General features: G+C 43.8%; 1 protein-coding gene across 1 annotated transcript in view; it reads left to right on the forward strand.

Moving 5' to 3' along the window:
- Positions 1 to 15,708, forward strand: part of LOC130115323 (segment polarity protein dishevelled homolog DVL-3-like) — a 34,022-nt gene extending 18,314 nt beyond the window's left edge. Inside the window, exons 9-15 of the mRNA XM_056282930.1 lie at positions 545 to 621; positions 5,319 to 5,386; positions 5,646 to 5,723; positions 7,126 to 7,260; positions 10,962 to 11,129; positions 13,671 to 13,859; positions 15,172 to 15,708. Of these exons, the coding sequence (XP_056138905.1) occupies positions 545 to 621; positions 5,319 to 5,386; positions 5,646 to 5,723; positions 7,126 to 7,260; positions 10,962 to 11,129; positions 13,671 to 13,859; positions 15,172 to 15,488 (1,032 nt within the window). The 3' untranslated portion in view covers positions 15,489 to 15,708. The remainder of the gene's footprint in view (positions 1 to 544; positions 622 to 5,318; positions 5,387 to 5,645; positions 5,724 to 7,125; positions 7,261 to 10,961; positions 11,130 to 13,670; positions 13,860 to 15,171) is intronic.
- Positions 15,709 to 19,039: the final 3,331 nt, after the last annotated feature.

Raw genomic sequence — 19,039 nt, forward strand, 5'->3', positions numbered from 1 at the left:
GCTGTGTGTCTTCTGCATGGCTGCTGCATGTCTTCTGCATGGCTGCTGTGTGTCTTCTGCATGGCTGCTGTGTGTCTTCTGCATGGCTGCTGCGTGTCTTCTGCATGGCTGCTGTGTGTCTTCTGCATGGCTGCTGTGTGTCTTCTGCATGGCTGCTGTGTGTCTTCTGCATGGCTGCTGCATGGCTGCTGCATGTCTTCTGCATGGCTGCTGCGTGTATTCTGCATGGCTGCTGTGTGTCTTCTGCATGTCTTCTGCATGGCTGCTGAATATATACTGCATGACAGCTGCATGTCTTTTGAGTGTCCTCTGCATGGCTGCTGCATGGCTGCTGCTCTGCTCACACACCTCAGTGCAGAAAACAACTGTTCACATTTAACCAAGATGAACAAAACCTCCCATATCTGCCCACACACACACACACACACACACACACACACACACACACACACACACACACACACACATACTCCATTCACTGTTTGTGGACACATGTCGGATCAAACTAAGTTGTTGTTGTTGTTGCTGACTGTGTGTCTGTCAGGTGAATGACATCAACTTTGAAAACATGAGTAACGATGATGCTGTCAAAGTCCTCCGGGAGGTTGTCCATCAGCCAGGGTAAGATCCCTTCTCAAAGCCCTATAATGATCTTCTAGTAAAGGGTAATAAAGACTGTGAGATCTTGTAGTAAAGGGTAATAAAGACTGTGAGCTCTTGTAGTAAAGGGTAATAAAGACTGTGAGATCTTGTAGTAAAGGGTAATAAAGACTGTGAGATCTTGTAGTAAAGGGTAATAAAGACAGTAAGCTCTTGTAGTAAAGTGTAATAAAGACAGTGAGATCTTGTAGTAAAGGGTAATAAAGACAGTAAGATCTTGTAGTAAAGTGTAATAAAGACAGTGAGATCTTGTAGTAAAGGGTAATAAAGACAGTAAAATCTTGTAGTAAAGGGTAATAAAGACTGTGAGATCTTGTAGTAAAGTGTAATAAGGACTGTGAGATCTTGTAGTAAAGGGTAATAAAGACAGTGAGATCTTGTAGTAAAGGGTAATAAAGACAGTAAGATCTTGTAGTAAAGTGTAATAAAGACTGTGAGATCTTGTAGTAAAGGGTAATAAAGACAGTGAGATCTTGTAGTAAAGGGTGATAAAGACGGTAAGCTCTTGTAGTAAAGGGTAATAAAGACTGTGAGATCTTGTAGTAAAGGGTAATAAAGACGGTAAGCTCTTGTAGTAAAGGGTAATAAAGACAGTAAGCTCTTGTAGTAAAGGGTAATAAAGACAGTGAGATCTTGTAGTAAAGGGTAATAAAGACGGTAAGCTCTTGTAGTAAAGGGTAATAAAGACTGTGAGATCTTGTAGTAAAGGGTAATAAAGACGGTGAGATCTTGTAGTAAAGGGTAATAAAGACTGTGAGATCTTGTAGTAAAGGGTAATAAAGACTGTGAGATCTTGTAGTAAAGTGTAATAAAGACTGTGAGATCTTGTAGTAAAGGGTAATAAAGACGGTGAGATCTTGTAGTAAAGGGTAATAAAGACAGTAAGCTCTTGTAGTAAAGGGTAATAAAGACTGTGAGATCTTGTAGTAAAGGGTAATAAAGACTGTGAGATCTTGTAGTAAAGGGTAATAAAGACTGTGAGATCTTGTAGTAAAGGGTAATAAAGACTGTGAGATCTTGTAGTAAAGTGTAATAAAGACTGTGAGATCTTGTAGTAAAGTGTAATAAAGACAGTGAGATCTTGTAGTAAAGGGTGATAAAGACTGTGAGATTTTGTAGTAACGTGTAATAAAGACTGTGAGATTTTGTAGTAACGTGTAATAAAGACTGTGAGATTTTGTAGTAACGTGTAATAAAGACAGTAAGCTCTTGTAGTAAAGGGTAATAAAGACGGTAAGCTCTTGTAGTAAAGGGTAATAAAGACGGTGAGATCTTGTAGTAAAGGGTAATAAAGACTGTGAGATCTTGTAGTAAAGGGTAATAAAGACTGTGAGATCTTGTAGTAAAGTGTAATAAAGACTGTGAGATCTTGTAGTAAAGGGTAATAAAGACGGTGAGATCTTGTAGTAAAGGGTAATAAAGACAGTAAGCTCTTGTAGTAAAGGGTAATAAAGACTGTGAGATCTTGTAGTAAAGGGTAATAAAGACTGTGAGATCTTGTAGTAAAGGGTAATAAAGACTGTGAGATCTTGTAGTAAAGGGTAATAAAGACTGTGAGATCTTGTAGTAAAGTGTAATAAAGACTGTGAGATCTTGTAGTAAAGTGTAATAAAGACAGTGAGATCTTGTAGTAAAGGGTGATAAAGACTGTGAGATTTTGTAGTAACGTGTAATAAAGACTGTGAGATTTTGTAGTAACGTGTAATAAAGACTGTGAGATTTTGTAGTAACGTGTAATAAAGACTGTGAGATCTTGTAGTAAAGTGTAATAAAGACAGTAAGATCTTGTAGTAAAGGGTAATAAAGACTGTGAGCTCTTGTAGTAAAGCGTAATAAAGACTGAGATCTTGTAGTAAAGTGTAATAAAGACAGTAAGATCTTGTAGTAAAGGGTAATAAAGACTGTGAGATCTTGTAGTAAAGGGTAATAAAGACTGTGAGATCTTGTAGTAAAGGGTAATAAAGACTGTGAGATCTTGTAGTAAAGTGTAATAAAGACAGTAAGCTCTTGTAGTAAAGGGTAATAAAGACAGTAAGCTCTTGTAGTAAAGGGTAATAAAGACTGTGAGATCTTGTAGTAAAGGGTAATAAAGACAGTGAGATCTTCTAGTAAAGGGTAATAAAGACAGTGAGATCTTGTAGTAAAGTGTAATAAAGACTGTGAGATCTTGTAGTAAAGGGTAATAAAGACTGTGAGATCTTGTAGTAAAGGGTAATAAAGACTGTGAGATCTTGTAGTAAAGGGTAATAAAGACAGTGAGATCTTCTAGTAAAGGGTAATAAAGACAGTAAGCTCTTGTAGTAAAGGGTAATAAAGACTGTGAGATCTTGTAGTAAAGGGTAATAAAGACTGTGAGATCTTGTAGTAAAGGGTAATAAAGACTGTGAGATCTTGTAGTAAAGGGTAATAAAGACTGTGAGATCTTGTAGTAAAGGGTAATAAAGACTGTGAGATCTTGTAGTAAAGGGTAATAAAGACGGTGAGATCTTGTAGTAAAGTGTAATAAAGACTGTGAGATCTTGTAGTAAAGGGTAATAAAGACAGTAAGCTCTTGTAGTAAAGGGTAATAAAGACTGTGAGATCTTGTAGTAAAGGGTAATAAAGACAGTGAGATCTTCTAGTAAAGGGTAATAAAGACAGTAAGCTCTTGTAGTAAAGGGTAATAAAGACTGTGAGATCTTGTAGTAAAGGGTAATAAAGACTGTGAGATCTTGTAGTAAAGGGTAATAAAGACTGTGAGATCTTGTAGTAAAGGGTAATAAAGACAGTGAGATCTTCTAGTAAAGGGTAATAAAGACAGTAAGCTCTTGTAGTAAAGGGTAATAAAGACTGTGAGATCTTGTAGTAAAGGGTAATAAAGACAGTGAGATCTTGTAGTAAAGGGTAATAAAGACTGTGAGATCTTGTAGTAAAGGGTAATAAAGACTGTGAGATCTTGTAGTAAAGGGTAATAAAGACTGTGAGATCTTGTAGTAAAGGATAATAAAGACAGTAAGCTCTTGTAGTAAAGTGTAATAAAGACAGTGAGATCTTGTAGTAAAGTGTAATAAAGACTGTGAGATCTTGTAGTAAAGTGTAATAAAGACAGTGAGATCTTGTAGTAAAGTGTAATAAAGACAGTGAGATCTTGTAGTAAAGGGTAATAAAGACAGTGAGATCTTGTAGTAAAGGGTAATAAAGACTGTGAGATCTTGTAGTAAAGTGTAATAAAGACTGTGAGATCTTGTAGTAAAGGATAATAAAGACAGTAAGCTCTTGTAGTAAAGTGTAATAAAGACAGTGAGATCTTGTAGTAAAGTGTAATAAAGACTGTGAGATCTTGTAGTAAAGTGTAATAAAGACAGTGAGATCTTGTAGTAAAGTGTAATAAAGACAGTAGGGTAATAAAGACTGTGAGATCTTGTAGTAAAGTGTAATAAAGACTGTGAGATATTGTAGTAAAGTGTAATAAAGACAGTAAGCTCTTGTAGTAAAGTGTAATAAAGACGGTAAGATCTTGTAGTAAAGGGTAATAAAGACTGTGAGATCTTGTAGTAAAGTGTAATAAAGACGGTAAGATCTTGTAGTAAAGGGTAATAAAGACTGTGAGATCTTGTAGTAAAGTGTAATAAAGACTGTGAGATCTTGTAGTAAAGTGTAATAAAGACTGTGAGATCTTGTAGTAAAGGGTAATAAAGACTGTGAGATCTTGAAGTAAAGGGTAATAAAGACAGTAAGCTCTTGTAGTAAAGTGTAATAAAGACTGTGAGATCTTGTAGTAAAGTGTAATAAAGACAGTAAGATCTTGTAGTAAAGTGTAATAAAGACAGTAAGATCTTGCAGTAAAGTGTAATAAAGACTGTGAGATCTTGTAGTAAAGTGTAATAAAGACAGTGAGATCTTGTAGTAAAGTGTAATAAAGACGGTGAGATCTTGTAGTAAAGTGTAATAAAGACTGTGAGATCTTGTAGTAAAGTGTAATAAAGACTGTGAGATCTTGTAGTAAAGTGTAATAAAGACTGTGAGATCTTGTAGTAAAGTGTAATAAAGACTGTGAGATCTTGTAGTAAAGTGTAATAAAGACGGTGAGATCTTGTAGTAAAGTGTAATAAAGACTGTGAGATCTTGTAGTAAAGTGTAATAAAGACTGTGAGATCTTGTAGTAAAGTGTAATAAAGACTGTGAGATCTTGTAGTAAAGTGTAATAAAGACGGTGAGATCTTGTAGTAAAGTGTAATAAAGACTGTGAGATCTTGTAGTAAAGTGTAATAAAGACTGTGAGATCTTGTAGTAAAGTGTAATAAAGACTGTGAGATCTTGTAGTAAAGTGTAATAAAGACTGTGAGATCTTGTAGTAAAGTGTAATAAAGACGGTGAGATCGTGTAGTAAAGTGTAATAAAGACTGTGAGATCTTGTAGTAAAGTGTAATAAAGACTGTGAGATCTTGTAGTAAAGTGTAATAAAGACTGTGAGATCTTGTAGTAAAGTGTAATAAAGACGGTGAGATCTTGTAGTAAAGTGTAATAAAGACTGTGAGATCTTGCAGTAAAGTGTAATAAAGACTGTGAGATCTTGTAGTAAAGTGTAATAAAGACTGTGAGATCTTGTAGTAAAGTGTAATAAAGACTGTAAATGTTCATATGGAGTGTCTGATGATGATGATCTGTGTCTGCTTCAGGTCTGTCACACTGACGGTGGCCAAGTGCTGGGACCCAAACCCACGAGGCTGCTTCACGCTCCCTAGGAGTGAGTCAGCAACACACACACACACACACACACACACACACACACACACACACACACACACACACACACACATACACACACACACACACACACACACACACACACACACACACATACACACACACACACACACACAGATGGCGAAACAAATAAACACACACCCTTATCACTGTATGGATTTAGGTGCTCTTGTGTTTCTGTGTGTGTGTTTCTGTGTGTGTGTGTGCGTGTGCGTGGTGTGTGCGTGGTTGTGTGTCAGGCGAGCCAGTGCGGCCCATTGATCCTGCTGCCTGGGTGTCTCACACGGCAGCCCTGACAGGACTTGCTCCACACTATGGTAAGAACACACACACTTGCTTGCTAGCTGGTTGTCCATCGTGCCCGATGGCGACCATCTTCTTCTGTTTGTGGGTCCTTTGGTGGCTGAGTAGTCCGATCCTGGATGCACAGTTGCGGTTGCAGACCGGGCATGTAAAAGTGGTGCTGGGGGGGGGGGTAGCTTTGCGAGCATGCCTCTTCACACACACACACACACACACACACACACACACACACACACACACACACACACACACACACACACACACACACCGATAAAGTATTTATCATCTGTTTCTATTGGGGGGGGGGGGTTTGGAATTGTTCCTCCTTTTTCTCCCCAATTGTACCCGGCCAGTTACCCCACTCTTCCGAGCCGTCCCGGTCTCTGCTCCACCTCCCCTGCCGATCCGGGGAGGGCTGCAGACTACCACATGCCTCCTCCCATACATGTGGAGTCACCAGCCGCTTCTTTTCACCTGACAGTGAGGAGTTTCACCAGGGGGGGCATAGCGCGTGGGAGGATCACGCTATTCCCCCCAGTTCCCCCTCCCCCCTGAACAGGCGCCCCTACTGGCCAGAGGAGGCGCTAGTGCAGCGACCAGGACACATACCCACATCCGGCTTCCCACCCGCACACACGGCCAGTTGTGTCTGGAGGGATGGCTGACCAAGCCGGAGGCAACACGGGGACTCGAACCTGAGTTCCTCGTGTTGGGAGGCAGTAGAACAGACCGCCGCGCCACCCGGGCGCCCCTGTTTCTGTTGTTTACCTTGTCACTCGGCTCAACACCGAGTTAATGGTGTCTAAATTAGGGGACAACCGATGTGGTTTTTGTCAGGGCTGATACTGGTTATCGCTAAGTGATGGGGGCCGGTGGCCGATATCTGGGGCCGATATTTGGGGCCGATACTTGGGGCCGATATGTGGATTGTTTTAGATAGGGGACAACCGATGTGGTTTTTGTCAGGGCTGATACTGGTTATCGGTAAGTGATGGGGGCCGGTGGCCGATATCTGGGGCCGATATTTGGGGCCGATATTTGGGGCCGATATTTGGGGCCGATATATGGATTGTTTATTAGTTGGAGACTCAACGTCCACCCTTTCCCTTTTTATGGCGAGTACCACGTGTTTGTCGCTGTAGCGTTATAAGGCTTAGTGCTTATTCTTCAGTGGGTGGATGCATTTATATTTTGAGGGACAGGCAAAATAAGATTTCCGCCTCCCTGCTCCTTTTCGGTGATGTGATGTGTAAATAAACCCCTCGTTTGATCCTGCAGCGCTGGTTTCCTGGAGCTGTGCACCACCCTGAGCGCACCAGATATACTACATCATGAGCTCCATCACCCCATCCGCCTGTCCTCATCGCTGCCTCCAGAGATCAGCCACTAACCTCTCTTGGTTTCTCATTTTTTCAGACTTACAGGAAGACTATCATCTGACCATCCACAGTGACATGGCGACCGTTGCTAAGGCAATGGCCAATCCAGCATCTGGGCTGGAGGTGCGAGACCGGATGTGGCTGAAAATTACCATTCCTAACGCCTTCATAGGTGATCACACACACACACCCTGTCCAGCCTGTCCACCCCCACCCAGTCATTACAGCAACCCCACCCGTCCTCACCAGCACAACAGGAAATCAAACCAGGGACTTCCTGCTACCACGAGGAGGTTTTCTGAGCAGTACAAACACCATGGAACCAGACTGATGCCCTCTTCCCCTGTATGGTACCGGCTCAGCTGGACTCTACTCTGTTCGACTCTACTGGCTTTATGTGATGGGATGTGGTTGTCCACTGCAGATAGCGCCCCCTCACGGTGAAGCCCCGCTGGTCATTTGTGGGCGTGTTGACTAGTTTGTCCTCCCTTGTCTACCAGCCCCCTCCACACACACACACACACCAGTGTTTTATTTTCACAAAAATCAGCAAGACTGACTCTAAATGTGGGTTCCCATGAACAGTATTAGTGTAACTAAGAGATTCATGTTTGACATGGACACATGATCAGCTATAACACAGGCTTCATAAGACTCACTCTGGCATTTCCTGTTATAAACACAGCTGTTCACTTTCTCTCTGACCAACCAGTGGTCAGATTTTATTTAGATTTAAATGAATATAAATACATTTTATTTATATTTTTGTTTACATTTTTTTATTTATTTCTATTTTATATTTACATTTGAATATTTGTATTTATTTATTTTCTAAGATTTTATTTATATTTAAATAAATATAAATAAATATACATATACGTGCATTTATTTCTATTTTATTTTATTTATTTATTTATAGCGGTATTTTCATGTCACCTTTTAGTATCGGCTCAGCTCACTTGGAACCTCGACGGAGGTGATACCAAAAAAAAAAAATAGTACCTGGTACCAGGTGCTATCCCTCACTTTTACCCAATGGAAAAGCAAATAGAGCGAGTAGAGTTGAGGGGCATTGTTAACAAGACAATGGTGTTGGACCACACTAGTCATTTCCCAGCTAGACCATTATAACACACTCTGGTCTCTGAGTCCACGTAGCCCAACCCCTGTGAAGAGCCTGGACTCATGCTGTGTGTGTGGTTTTTAACTGGACAAGATGTCTATTTGTGTCTTTATACCGACTCCCATTCACCTCCCAGATAAAGTTTAAAACCTTGCTGTTGGTTCTCCACTCGGTTCAGTGAAATGAACCAACCTGTAAACCCAAATTAAAATGTGAACTTTATTAACATGCTCACTCCTGTGTGCACACCCCTAAACTATTACTTTGTTGAAGCACCTCCTGGTTTTATTACAGCACTCAGTCTTTCTGGGTGAGAGTCTCTCAGCTTGGCACGTCTTGACTTGGCAATATTTTCCCACTCTTCCTTGCAAAAACGTTCTAGAGCCACCAGATTGTGAGGGCCTGTCCTGTGCACAGCCCTCCCTCTTCAGGTCAGCCCACAGATTTTCAGTTGGATTCAGGTTCTGGACTCTGGCGGGGTCTTTCCAAAACCATATTCTTTTGGTGAAGCCATTCCTTCTGTGGATCTGGATGTGTGCTTTGGCTCATTGTCGTGCTGAAAGGTGAAATTCCTCTTCAGCTTCATCCTTCTAGTAAACACCTGACAGTTTTTAGCCAGATTCGACTGGTGTTTGGAGCTCTTCATGATTCCCTCCACCCTGACTAAAGCCTCAGTTCCAGCTGAAGAAAAGCAGCCAAAAAAGCCTGATGCTCCACCACCACCATGCTTCTCTGTGGGTCTGCTGTTCTTCTGCTGACGTGCTGTGTTGTTCTAGTACCAAACATACCTTTTGGAATTATGGCCAAAAAGTTCAACCTTGTCCTCATCAGACCAGAACACATTTTTCCACATGGTTTTGGAAGACTGGATGTATCTTTATGCAGCATTTAACTGGGCTTGGATGGGATTTTTTCTCGTGTGAAGAGTCTTCTGTCTTGCCACCCTGCCCCATAGCCCAGACATATGAAGAATACAGGAGATTGTTGTCACATGTAGGGAACAACCAGGACTTGGCAGAAGTTCCTGCAGCTCCTTTAATGTTGCTGTAGGCATCTTGGCAGCCTCCCTGACCAGGTTTCTCCTTGTCTTCTCATCCATTTTGGAGGGACGTCCTGTTCTTGGTAATGTCACTGTTGTGCCAGATTTCCTCCACTTGTTGATGATGGTCTTCACTGTGTTCCATGGTGGATCTAATGCCTTGTTGATGATGGTCTTCACTGTGTTCCATGGTAGATCTAATGCCTTGCTGATGACGGTCTTCACTCTGTTCCATGGTAGATCTAATACCTTGTTGATGATGGTCTTCACTCTGTTCCATGGTGGATCTAATGCCTTGTTGATGATGGTCTTCACTGTGTTCCATGGTAGATCTAATGCCTTGTTGATGATGGTCTTCACTGTGTTCCATGGTAGATCTAATGCCTTGTTGATGATGGTCTTCACTCTGTTCCATGGTAGATCTAATGCCTTGCTGATGATGGTCTTCACTCTGTTCCATGGTAGATCTAATACCTTGTTGATGATGGTCTTCACTCTGTTCCATGGTGGATCTAATGCCTTGTTGATGATGGTCTTCACTGTGTTCCATGGTAGATCTAATGCCTTGTTGATGATGGTCTTCACTGTGTTCCATGGTAGATCTAATGCCTTGTTGATGATGGTCTTCACTCTGTTCCATGGTGGATCTAATGCCTTGTTGATGATGGTCTTCACTGTGTTCCATGGTAGATCTAATGCCTTGTTGATGATGGTCTTCACTGTGTTCCATGGTAGATCTAATGCCTTGTTGATGATGGTCTTAACTGTGTTCCATGGTAGATCTAATGCCTTGTTGATGATGGTCTTCATTGTGTTCCATGGTGGATCTAATGTCTTGTTGATGATGGTCTTCTTTGTGTTCCATGGTAGATCTAATGCCTTGTTGATGATGGTCTTCACTCTGTTCCATGGTGGATCTAATGCCTTGTTGATGATGGTCTTCATTGTGTTCCATGGTGGATCTAATGCCTTGTTGACAATGGTCTTCTTTGTGTTCCATGGTAGATCTAATGCCTTGTTGATGATGGTCTTCACTCTGTTCCATGGTAGATCTAATGCCTTGTTGATGATGGTCTTCATTGTGTTCCATGGTAGATCTAATGCCTTGTTGATGATGGTCTTCATTGTGTTCCATGGTATATCTGATGCCTTGGAAACGCTTTTGTACTCCTCTCTTGATCGATATCTTTCAACAATGAGACCCGTTCATGCTTTGTAAGATCTTTGTGGACCATGTGGACCATGGCCTTTGCAGCCTAGAAGATGTCATAAAACTCCTACAGGAACGGCTGAACTTCATTTGGGTTAATCACAGTCACGTCAACTGATGGCAGGTGTATGCTAACTACTATCTAACATGAGTTTGAATGTGATTGGGTCATTCTGAACATAGCCACGCCCCCAATTATAAAAGGGTGTACACACTTATACAACCAGGTTATTGTAAGTTTTGTACTTTTCCCCCTTAAAATGTTTCTGATTGTTTTTCCACTTTTATAGGTTGCAGTTTCAAAAGAAAAAAAAGAGAATGAAAAAAGTTCTGACATGATTTCTCTCGGTTTCATTTTTTTACGCCACAAAAGCCTGCCATTTTAACAGGGGTGTAGACTTTTAATATCCCCTGTAGATAAATTCTATTAGGTTTAATTCAATCTGTGAAGCTGCTTTGTAAACGTTTTTGTTGAACAGCTGCTTTGTGGTATTTCCTCAGGCTCTGACGTTGTGGACTGGCTGCACCGCCACCTCGAAGGATTCACCGATCGGCGTGAGGCACGAAAATATGCCAGCAACCTGCTGAAGGCGGGTTACATCAAACACACCGTCAACAAGATCACCTTCTCTGAGCAGTGCTACTATGTCTTTGGAGATCTCTGTGCAAGTGAGTGAGACTTACCCACACTGAGATTATATCTGAACACACATGAACACACCTGAACACACATGATCACAACTGAACACACATGATCACACCTGAACACACATGATCACACCCATGATAACACCTGAACACACATGATCACACCCATGATAACACCTGAACACACATGATCACACCTAAACACACCCAAACACTCATGATGACACCTGAACACACATGATCACACCTGAACACACATGATCACACCCATGATAACACCTGAACACACATGATGACACCTAAACACACCCGGACACTCATGATGACACCTGAACACACATGATCACAACTGAACACACATGATCACACCTGAACACACATGATCACACCCATGATAACACCTGAACACACATGATGACACCTAAACACACCCGAACACACATGATCACACCTGAACACACATGATCACACCTGAACACACATGATCAAACCCATGATAACACCTGAACACACATGATGACACCTAAACACACCCGAACACTCATGATGACACCTGAACACACCCGAACACACATGATCACACCTAAACACACCCGAACACTCATGATGACACCTGAACACACCCGAATGTACCTGAACAGACATGACACCTGAACACACCCGAATGTACCTGAATACCCATTCAAACACCTGAACACACATGATGACACCTGAACACACATGATCACAACTGAACACACATGATCACACCTGAACACACATGATCACACCCATGATAACACCTGAACACACATGATGACACCTAAACACACCCGGACACTCATGATGACACCTGAACACACATGATCACAACTGAACACACATGATCACACCTGAACACACATGATCAAACCCATGATAACACCTGAACACACATGATGACACCTAAACACACCCGAACACTCATGATGACACCTGAACACACCCGAACACACATGATCACACCTAAACACACCCGAACACTCATGATGACACCTGAACACACCCGAATGTACCTGAACAGACATGACACCTGAACACACCCGAATGTACCTGAATACCCATTCAAACACCTGAACACACATGATGACACCTGAACACACATGATCACAACTGAACACACATGATCACACCTGAACACACATGATCACACCCATGATAACACCTGAACACACATGATGACACCTAAACACACCCGGACACTCATGATGACACCTGAACACACATGATCACAACTGAACACACATGATCACACCTGAACACACATGATCACACCCATGATAACACCTGAACACACATGATGACACCTAAACACACCCGAACACACATGATCACACCTGAACACACATGATCACACCTGAACACACATGATCAAACCCATGATAACACCTGAACACACATGATGACACCTAAACACACCCGAATACTCATGATGACACCTGAACACACCCGAACACACATGATCACACCTAAACACACCCGAACACTCATGATGACACCTGAACACACCCGAATGTACCTGAACAGACATGACACCTGAACACACCCGAATGTACCTGAATACCCATTCAAACACCTGAACACACATGATGACACCTGAACACAATCACACCTGAACACACATGATCACATCTGAACACACCCGAATGTACCTAAATACCCATTAAAACACCTGAACACACATGATGACACCTGAACACAATCACACCTGAACACACATGATCACACCTGAACACACCCGAATGTACCTGAATACCCATTAAAACACCTGAACACACATGATGACACCTGAACACAATCACACCTGAACACACATCATCACACCTGAACACAGCCGAATGTACCGGACCACACATGATCACGCCTGAACACACCCAAGCACTCATGATGACACCTGAACACACCCGAATGTACCTGCACACCCATGGTAACACCTGAACACACACGATCACACCTGAACATACCCGAATGCACCTGAACACACATGAACACACCTGAACACATCTGATCGCACACGATCACACCTGAACACACCGAACACACCCAACCACACATGATGACATCTGAACACACCCAAACTCATGTGAACACACCTGAACACAAGGAAATAGACACAAACATACCTGAACACATGTGAATACACTTGAAAATGCCTGACGGAGAACATGGGAACATTAGAGTTGATTAATGTAATTATGATTTCTGATTCCAAATTTCACATAAAGCTCAATAAAGAAATTTGAATTATTTTCCCCGTCCTCCGTATTCAGATTACACGTTTTTACAAACTGATTAAATAACATTATAGAGCTACAAACCACACCAGGACTATGAAACAACTTGTAATGCTCACACTGATCTGAAACGGACTAAACGATCACATTCTGTCATCCTGTCTGTGTTGTCCGTGCTTTACTGTGGTGTTGAACAAGAAATGTAAAGAGATTAAGTCCAGAGTCTGAGCTCAGAAACTGCAGCCGGAAACACAGACCGAGATACATGACTTGCACAACCTGACAATAAAAAATGCCCATCTCCTCTCAGGCATGGGGCTCCTGTCTCTTGCTGATCCTGAAGGAGGTTCCGTTGGAGGTGACCAGGACATATTGGCTCCTCTTCCCCATCCTGGAGCTGCTGCCCCACCCTGGCCCCCCGCCTTCCCCTACCAGTACCCCCTCCCCCTCTCACACACGCTCCCTCATTGGGGAGCAGCAGGAAGCCAACACAGTGAGGGTGAGAGCGCCTCCTCCTTTCTCCTTTTCTACTTTATGTCAGTCATTCAGCTTTTCACTGTAACTTGGTGTTTCTGAGGAAAACAAACAGAAATTCACCTTTTATTCAAACACCGAATGAGACAATGGCCTTTTTTCCCGTTATCGTACTGAAGTCATAACGAGGCTGCCATGCACCACGTCATGGTGGCACAGTGGCCCAGTGCTTAGCACTGTTGCCTCACAGCAAGAAGGTTCTGGGTTCAAAACCCAGGCCATCCCAGGTCCTTTCTGTGTGGCATTTGCATGTTCTCCCCGTGTCTGCGTGGGTTTCCTCCGGGTGCTGCGGTTTCCTCCCACCATCAAAAAGACATGCATGTTAGGGTTCATACTCCTGTCTGTGCCCCTGAGCAAGGCAATGGAAAGAAGAACTGGAGTTGGTCCCTGGGTGCTGCGGCTGCCCACTGCCCCTATACAATAGGATGGGTTAGAGAACACATTTCATTGTAAGAATACAATTCGTTGTACGAACACAATGTCAGATAAAGTGGCTTTCATTAATTCTGTCATATCGCTGAGGGGTCGTCTGCATGCTTGTGGTTTGTTTCCATTAGCATTTCCACTGAAATCAGGATCAGGAAGTCCCGCCCCAGATAGCTAAATTGCTGTGGCCTGGATCTGTCCCTCACCCGACACTTTCATCCAGCCCACATACCGAGTGGAATGATGGCACTCGGGCGGTCCACTCCTGTTGGCCAGATCTGGGCCAGAACCAAGCCATAGCAATGCCGCATGTGCCACATGTGTGCCAAAGGTGGCCCATATTTGTTTTGTGATATTTGGGCCATATTCACCATTTACCACACGGGCCACTTCAGGGTCACATCCAGACCACATGTTGCCCAGAGCACCGCATCTTTGCCAGAAAAGGCCCACATTGGATTTGGCATATTTGGGCCATATTTGCTATTATACATGTGGGCCACTTCAGGCTCTCATCCATTTTGTCAGGGCCAGAAGAAGGCCATCAATGCCGCATCGTTGCCTGAAGTGGCCCACATCCGGATGCTATCTGGGGCAGAAAAACTAGAATAACCACAAAAAAATGACGCCATGATGCAATGGCATCCATCTACGTAATGCACATGCGACGGCTTGCGACACGTCTCTCCTCTGCCGATGGCGACACGGATTCAGACATGTTAGTTTACTGTGGTTTTTGAATGGAAAAAGACACGTGGCTGCTGGTATTGATTTCAGTACACTCCCTGTAAAAAATAAAAAAACAGAGGGATAACTTCCTGTCTCCATCTTCTTCTCTGTTCCTCTAATAGGAAGTGGGAGCAGTGGATCAAACCACAGCTGTCAGAAGGAGGAGAGAGGAGGAGGGGGAGCATGTGGCGGGGAGTCTGCAGGGAGTGGTGGAGGCAGCGAATCAGAGTCCAGGAAACAAGAGGCGAAAGCTCCGCCCACCAAAGGCCTGCTCCAAACACCACCTAGTGAGCTCCGCCCCGCCCCCACAGACACAGAGAGCAATGCCCCCGAGCAGGGTCGCGACCTTTCCTCCGTTCCCCCTGAAGTCACAGCCTCTCGCCAGTCCTTCAGGCTGGCCATGGGAAACCCCAGCGACTTCTTTGTAGATGTCATGTGACCCCGCAGTGGTGATGTCATTTGAGGTCAGGTGATCTCCAGAACTGAACGTGACACACAAGCTGTGACACTTTTTTGTTTAGAAAAATTCATATTTATTCTTTATCCGCCAGACAAGCAGCACATTTTTTTGTTTTCAGAAACAAAACTAATCTGTACAAGTTTCCGCTTCAAAGATAGAAAATCTCAACAGGATAGAGAGACGGAGAGTGAAAGACAGAGGTTAGTGTTAACAGAGGAATTACCATGCTAAAATATATTTAAAATTGTTTTTACATACTAGAACTTGTAAAGGGTTGAATTTATTTCAAGACAAATAAAGTGAAAGTAGACAAATTGTTTGCTTTAACTTATCTTTATGAAGTAAACGTTGCTCGTACAGTGTAATAGCGACAGAATAAGGACACCCTCGACGTTTACATTGGTTCCCTATGAGCCTGGCTTTCACGCTCTGTGCATAACTGTAGTCCACTGACTTCCGGTTTCCTCTGCAGCGGTGATACCAGTTTCCTGTTTGTTGGCGCGTGCTCTTCTGGTCACGTGCTTCCGTCCTCCCGACGGCGGATCGCATGAGTCCCCGCCTGTCTTCTTCCTTTGTCGGTCGGAGTTTTCCCTTTCGGCGTGCGATAAAAGTGCAGATGCTTGTTTTTACCATCTTTACGATTGACAGCGCAACAACTGCGAGGCGTTTCGTTTCATTTAAATCAATTTCTCCGTGATGATCTCTTCGAAGTGAACGTAGTGATGTTTACAAACACAAGACTCGTGGCCCCTTTTTGCCTCACAATCTGCGCACGCACATGTGGCGCATGTAAACAAGGGAACAAGTCTATGCTAAGATTGCTAAAAAATATTAATTGGGAGTGATGAAGAAGGACAGGATTAGGAACGAGTATATTAGAGGGACAGCTCAGGTTGGACGGTTTGGAGACAAAGCAAGAGAGGCAAGACTGAGATGGTGTGGACATGTGTGGAGGAGAGATGCTGGGTATACTGGGAGAAGGATGCTGAATATGGAGCTGCCAGGGAAGAGGAGAAGAGGAAGGCCAAAGAGGAGGTTTATGGATGTGGTGAGGGAGGACATGCAGGTGGCTGGTGTGACAGAGGAAGATGCAGAAGACGGGAAGAAATGGAAACGGATGATCTGCTGTGGCGCCGCCTAACGGGAGCAGCCGAAAGTAATAGCAGTAGTAGTAGTAATAATAAATTAAACTTATATAGCGCTTTTCTAACACTCAAAGTCGCTTTACAATAAACGGGGTGAAACAAGACGACAGATAAACATAACACAGACATACAGGGGTGGATGGGAAGGGGGGTACGAGAGGGAGAAGCGGCAGCCACACATGACGCCAGCAGTGCTCTCTGACTTGGACAGATACAAAGGGAAAGAAAAACAAACATAATAAATCACATAAATCACAGATGAAGTCTGAAGAGGTGAGTCCTGACCAATGACCTGAATGTGGGCAGACCACAGCAGTGTCCAGTGCGCTTGGGGAGGGAGTTGAAGGAGGGGGCAGGTCGAGCATTCAGTCCCCAGCCTGCCCCAGACCAGGGGTGGATGAGCGGACGGGGGGGCATGAGAAGGCAATGGAGAAAAGGTGTGTCTTGAGACGGGATTGGAAGAGTGGGAGGGATCCTGAGTCTAATGATTTGGGGGAGTGAGTTCCAGAGCCTGGGAGCTGCTCTGGAGAAGGCTCGGTCACCAAAGCCGCAGAGGTTGGACCTGGGGGTAGAGAGAAGGGAGGCTGAGGTGGATCAGGGACTGAGAGGGTTGGTAGGGGGAGAGGAGATCGGTGAGGTATGGGAGAGCCAGATTGTGAAGGGCTTTATAAGTAAGAACCAGGAGTTTGTAATTGATCCGGTGGGAGATGGGTAGCCAGTGGAGGTCTTTTAGGATTGGGGTCATGTGGTGCCAGGATTTGGTGAAAGTTAAAAGTCGGGCGGATGCGTTCTGGACTAATTGGAGTCTCTTGATAGAGCTAGCACCGATGTCATAGAGGAGTGAGTTGCAGTAATCAAGGCGGGAGGAGATGAAGGCATGGATCAGTATCTCAGCATCAGGGCGTGTGAGAGAGGATTTTATTTTTGCAATGCTGCGAAGGTGGTAGAAGGAGGATTTGACCATTTGGCGGATATGTAGCTCAAGGGAGAGGGTGGGATCAAGGATCACACCAAGGTTGCATGCCTGGGAGCAAGGGGAGACAGTAGTGCCATCGATGGTGAGTGCAATGTTGTTGATTTGGCTGAGAGTGGACTTGGAGCCAATGAAGAGGAGTTCAGTTTTGTCACCGTTGAGTTTGAGAAGGTTTTGCTGCATCCAGACTTTAATTGCAGACAGACAGGAGTCAATGTGAGAGAGGGGTGGATTGTGAGGGGATTTGGTGCTGCGGTATATCTGGGTGTCATCAGCATAACAGTGGAAGTCCAAGTTGAAATGGCGGCGAATTTGACCAAGGGGGAGGTTGTAGATGATGAAAAGGAGCGGGCTGAGTACAGAACCTTGGGGAACACCTTGTGTGACTGTGGATGGAACAGAGGAGTAGTTGTGAAGTGAGATGAAGTGTGACTTGTTGGAGAGGTAGGACTGGAGCCAGCTGAGTACAGTGCCTTCAATACCGACATTTTTCAATCTGGTGAGCAGGATGTTGTGGCTCACAGTATCGAAGAGTGCATTCAGGTCGAGGAGGATGGGGATTTTAAGGGCATAGTAGTCGTAGTAGTAGTAGTAGTAGTAGTAGTAGTAGTAGTAGTAGTAGAAGGGAGAGGTTATCTTGACACCACATGGATAGGTCCCTCACCTCCTTCCTATAGACATCTTCATCGTTGTCATTTATCAGTCCAATTACTGTGGTGTCATCTGTGAATTTCACTATGCTGTTATGATATTTGGCAACACAGTCATGTGTGAACAGACTGTAGAGTAGAGTAAGGGACTAAGACAACAACTGCGGTCCTCCTGTGTTGAGTACTGTGATCCCAGACGGCATCCGGATGTGGGCCATTTCCGGCAATGATGCAGCACTGATGGCCTTCTTCTGGCCCTGACAAAATGCATGTGGGCCTGAAGTGGTCCACATGTGTAATGTGGCCCATATATGGCCCAAATATGCCAAATCACATGTGGGCCTTTTTTGGCAAAGACGCGGTGCTCTGGGCAACATGTGATCTGGATGTGACCCTGCAGTGCCCCGTGTGGTAAATGGTGAATGTGGCCCAAATATCACAAAACAAATATGGACCACCTTTGGCACATGAGGCACATGCGGCATTGCTATGGCTTGGTTCTGGCCCAGATCTGGCCAACAGGAGCGGACCGCCCAACTGTCATCATTCCACGCGGTATGTGGGCCGGATGAAGTGTCGGGTGTGGGACGGGTCCGGGGCTCCGGGCCACAGCAATTTAGCTATCTGGGATAGATGAGTAGGTGGTGCTCTCACTCTGAGGTCTGCCTGTCAGAAAGTCACTATGGTTTTATAATTTAATGTAAAAACTTACTCATTTGTTTTTCATCAGCAAGTTTTAGAATTTTATTTTTGTCTCGTCTT

This window comes from Lampris incognitus, chromosome 7, assembly GCF_029633865.1.
Source record: "Lampris incognitus isolate fLamInc1 chromosome 7, fLamInc1.hap2, whole genome shotgun sequence".
NCBI lineage: Eukaryota > Metazoa > Chordata > Actinopteri > Lampriformes > Lampridae > Lampris > Lampris incognitus.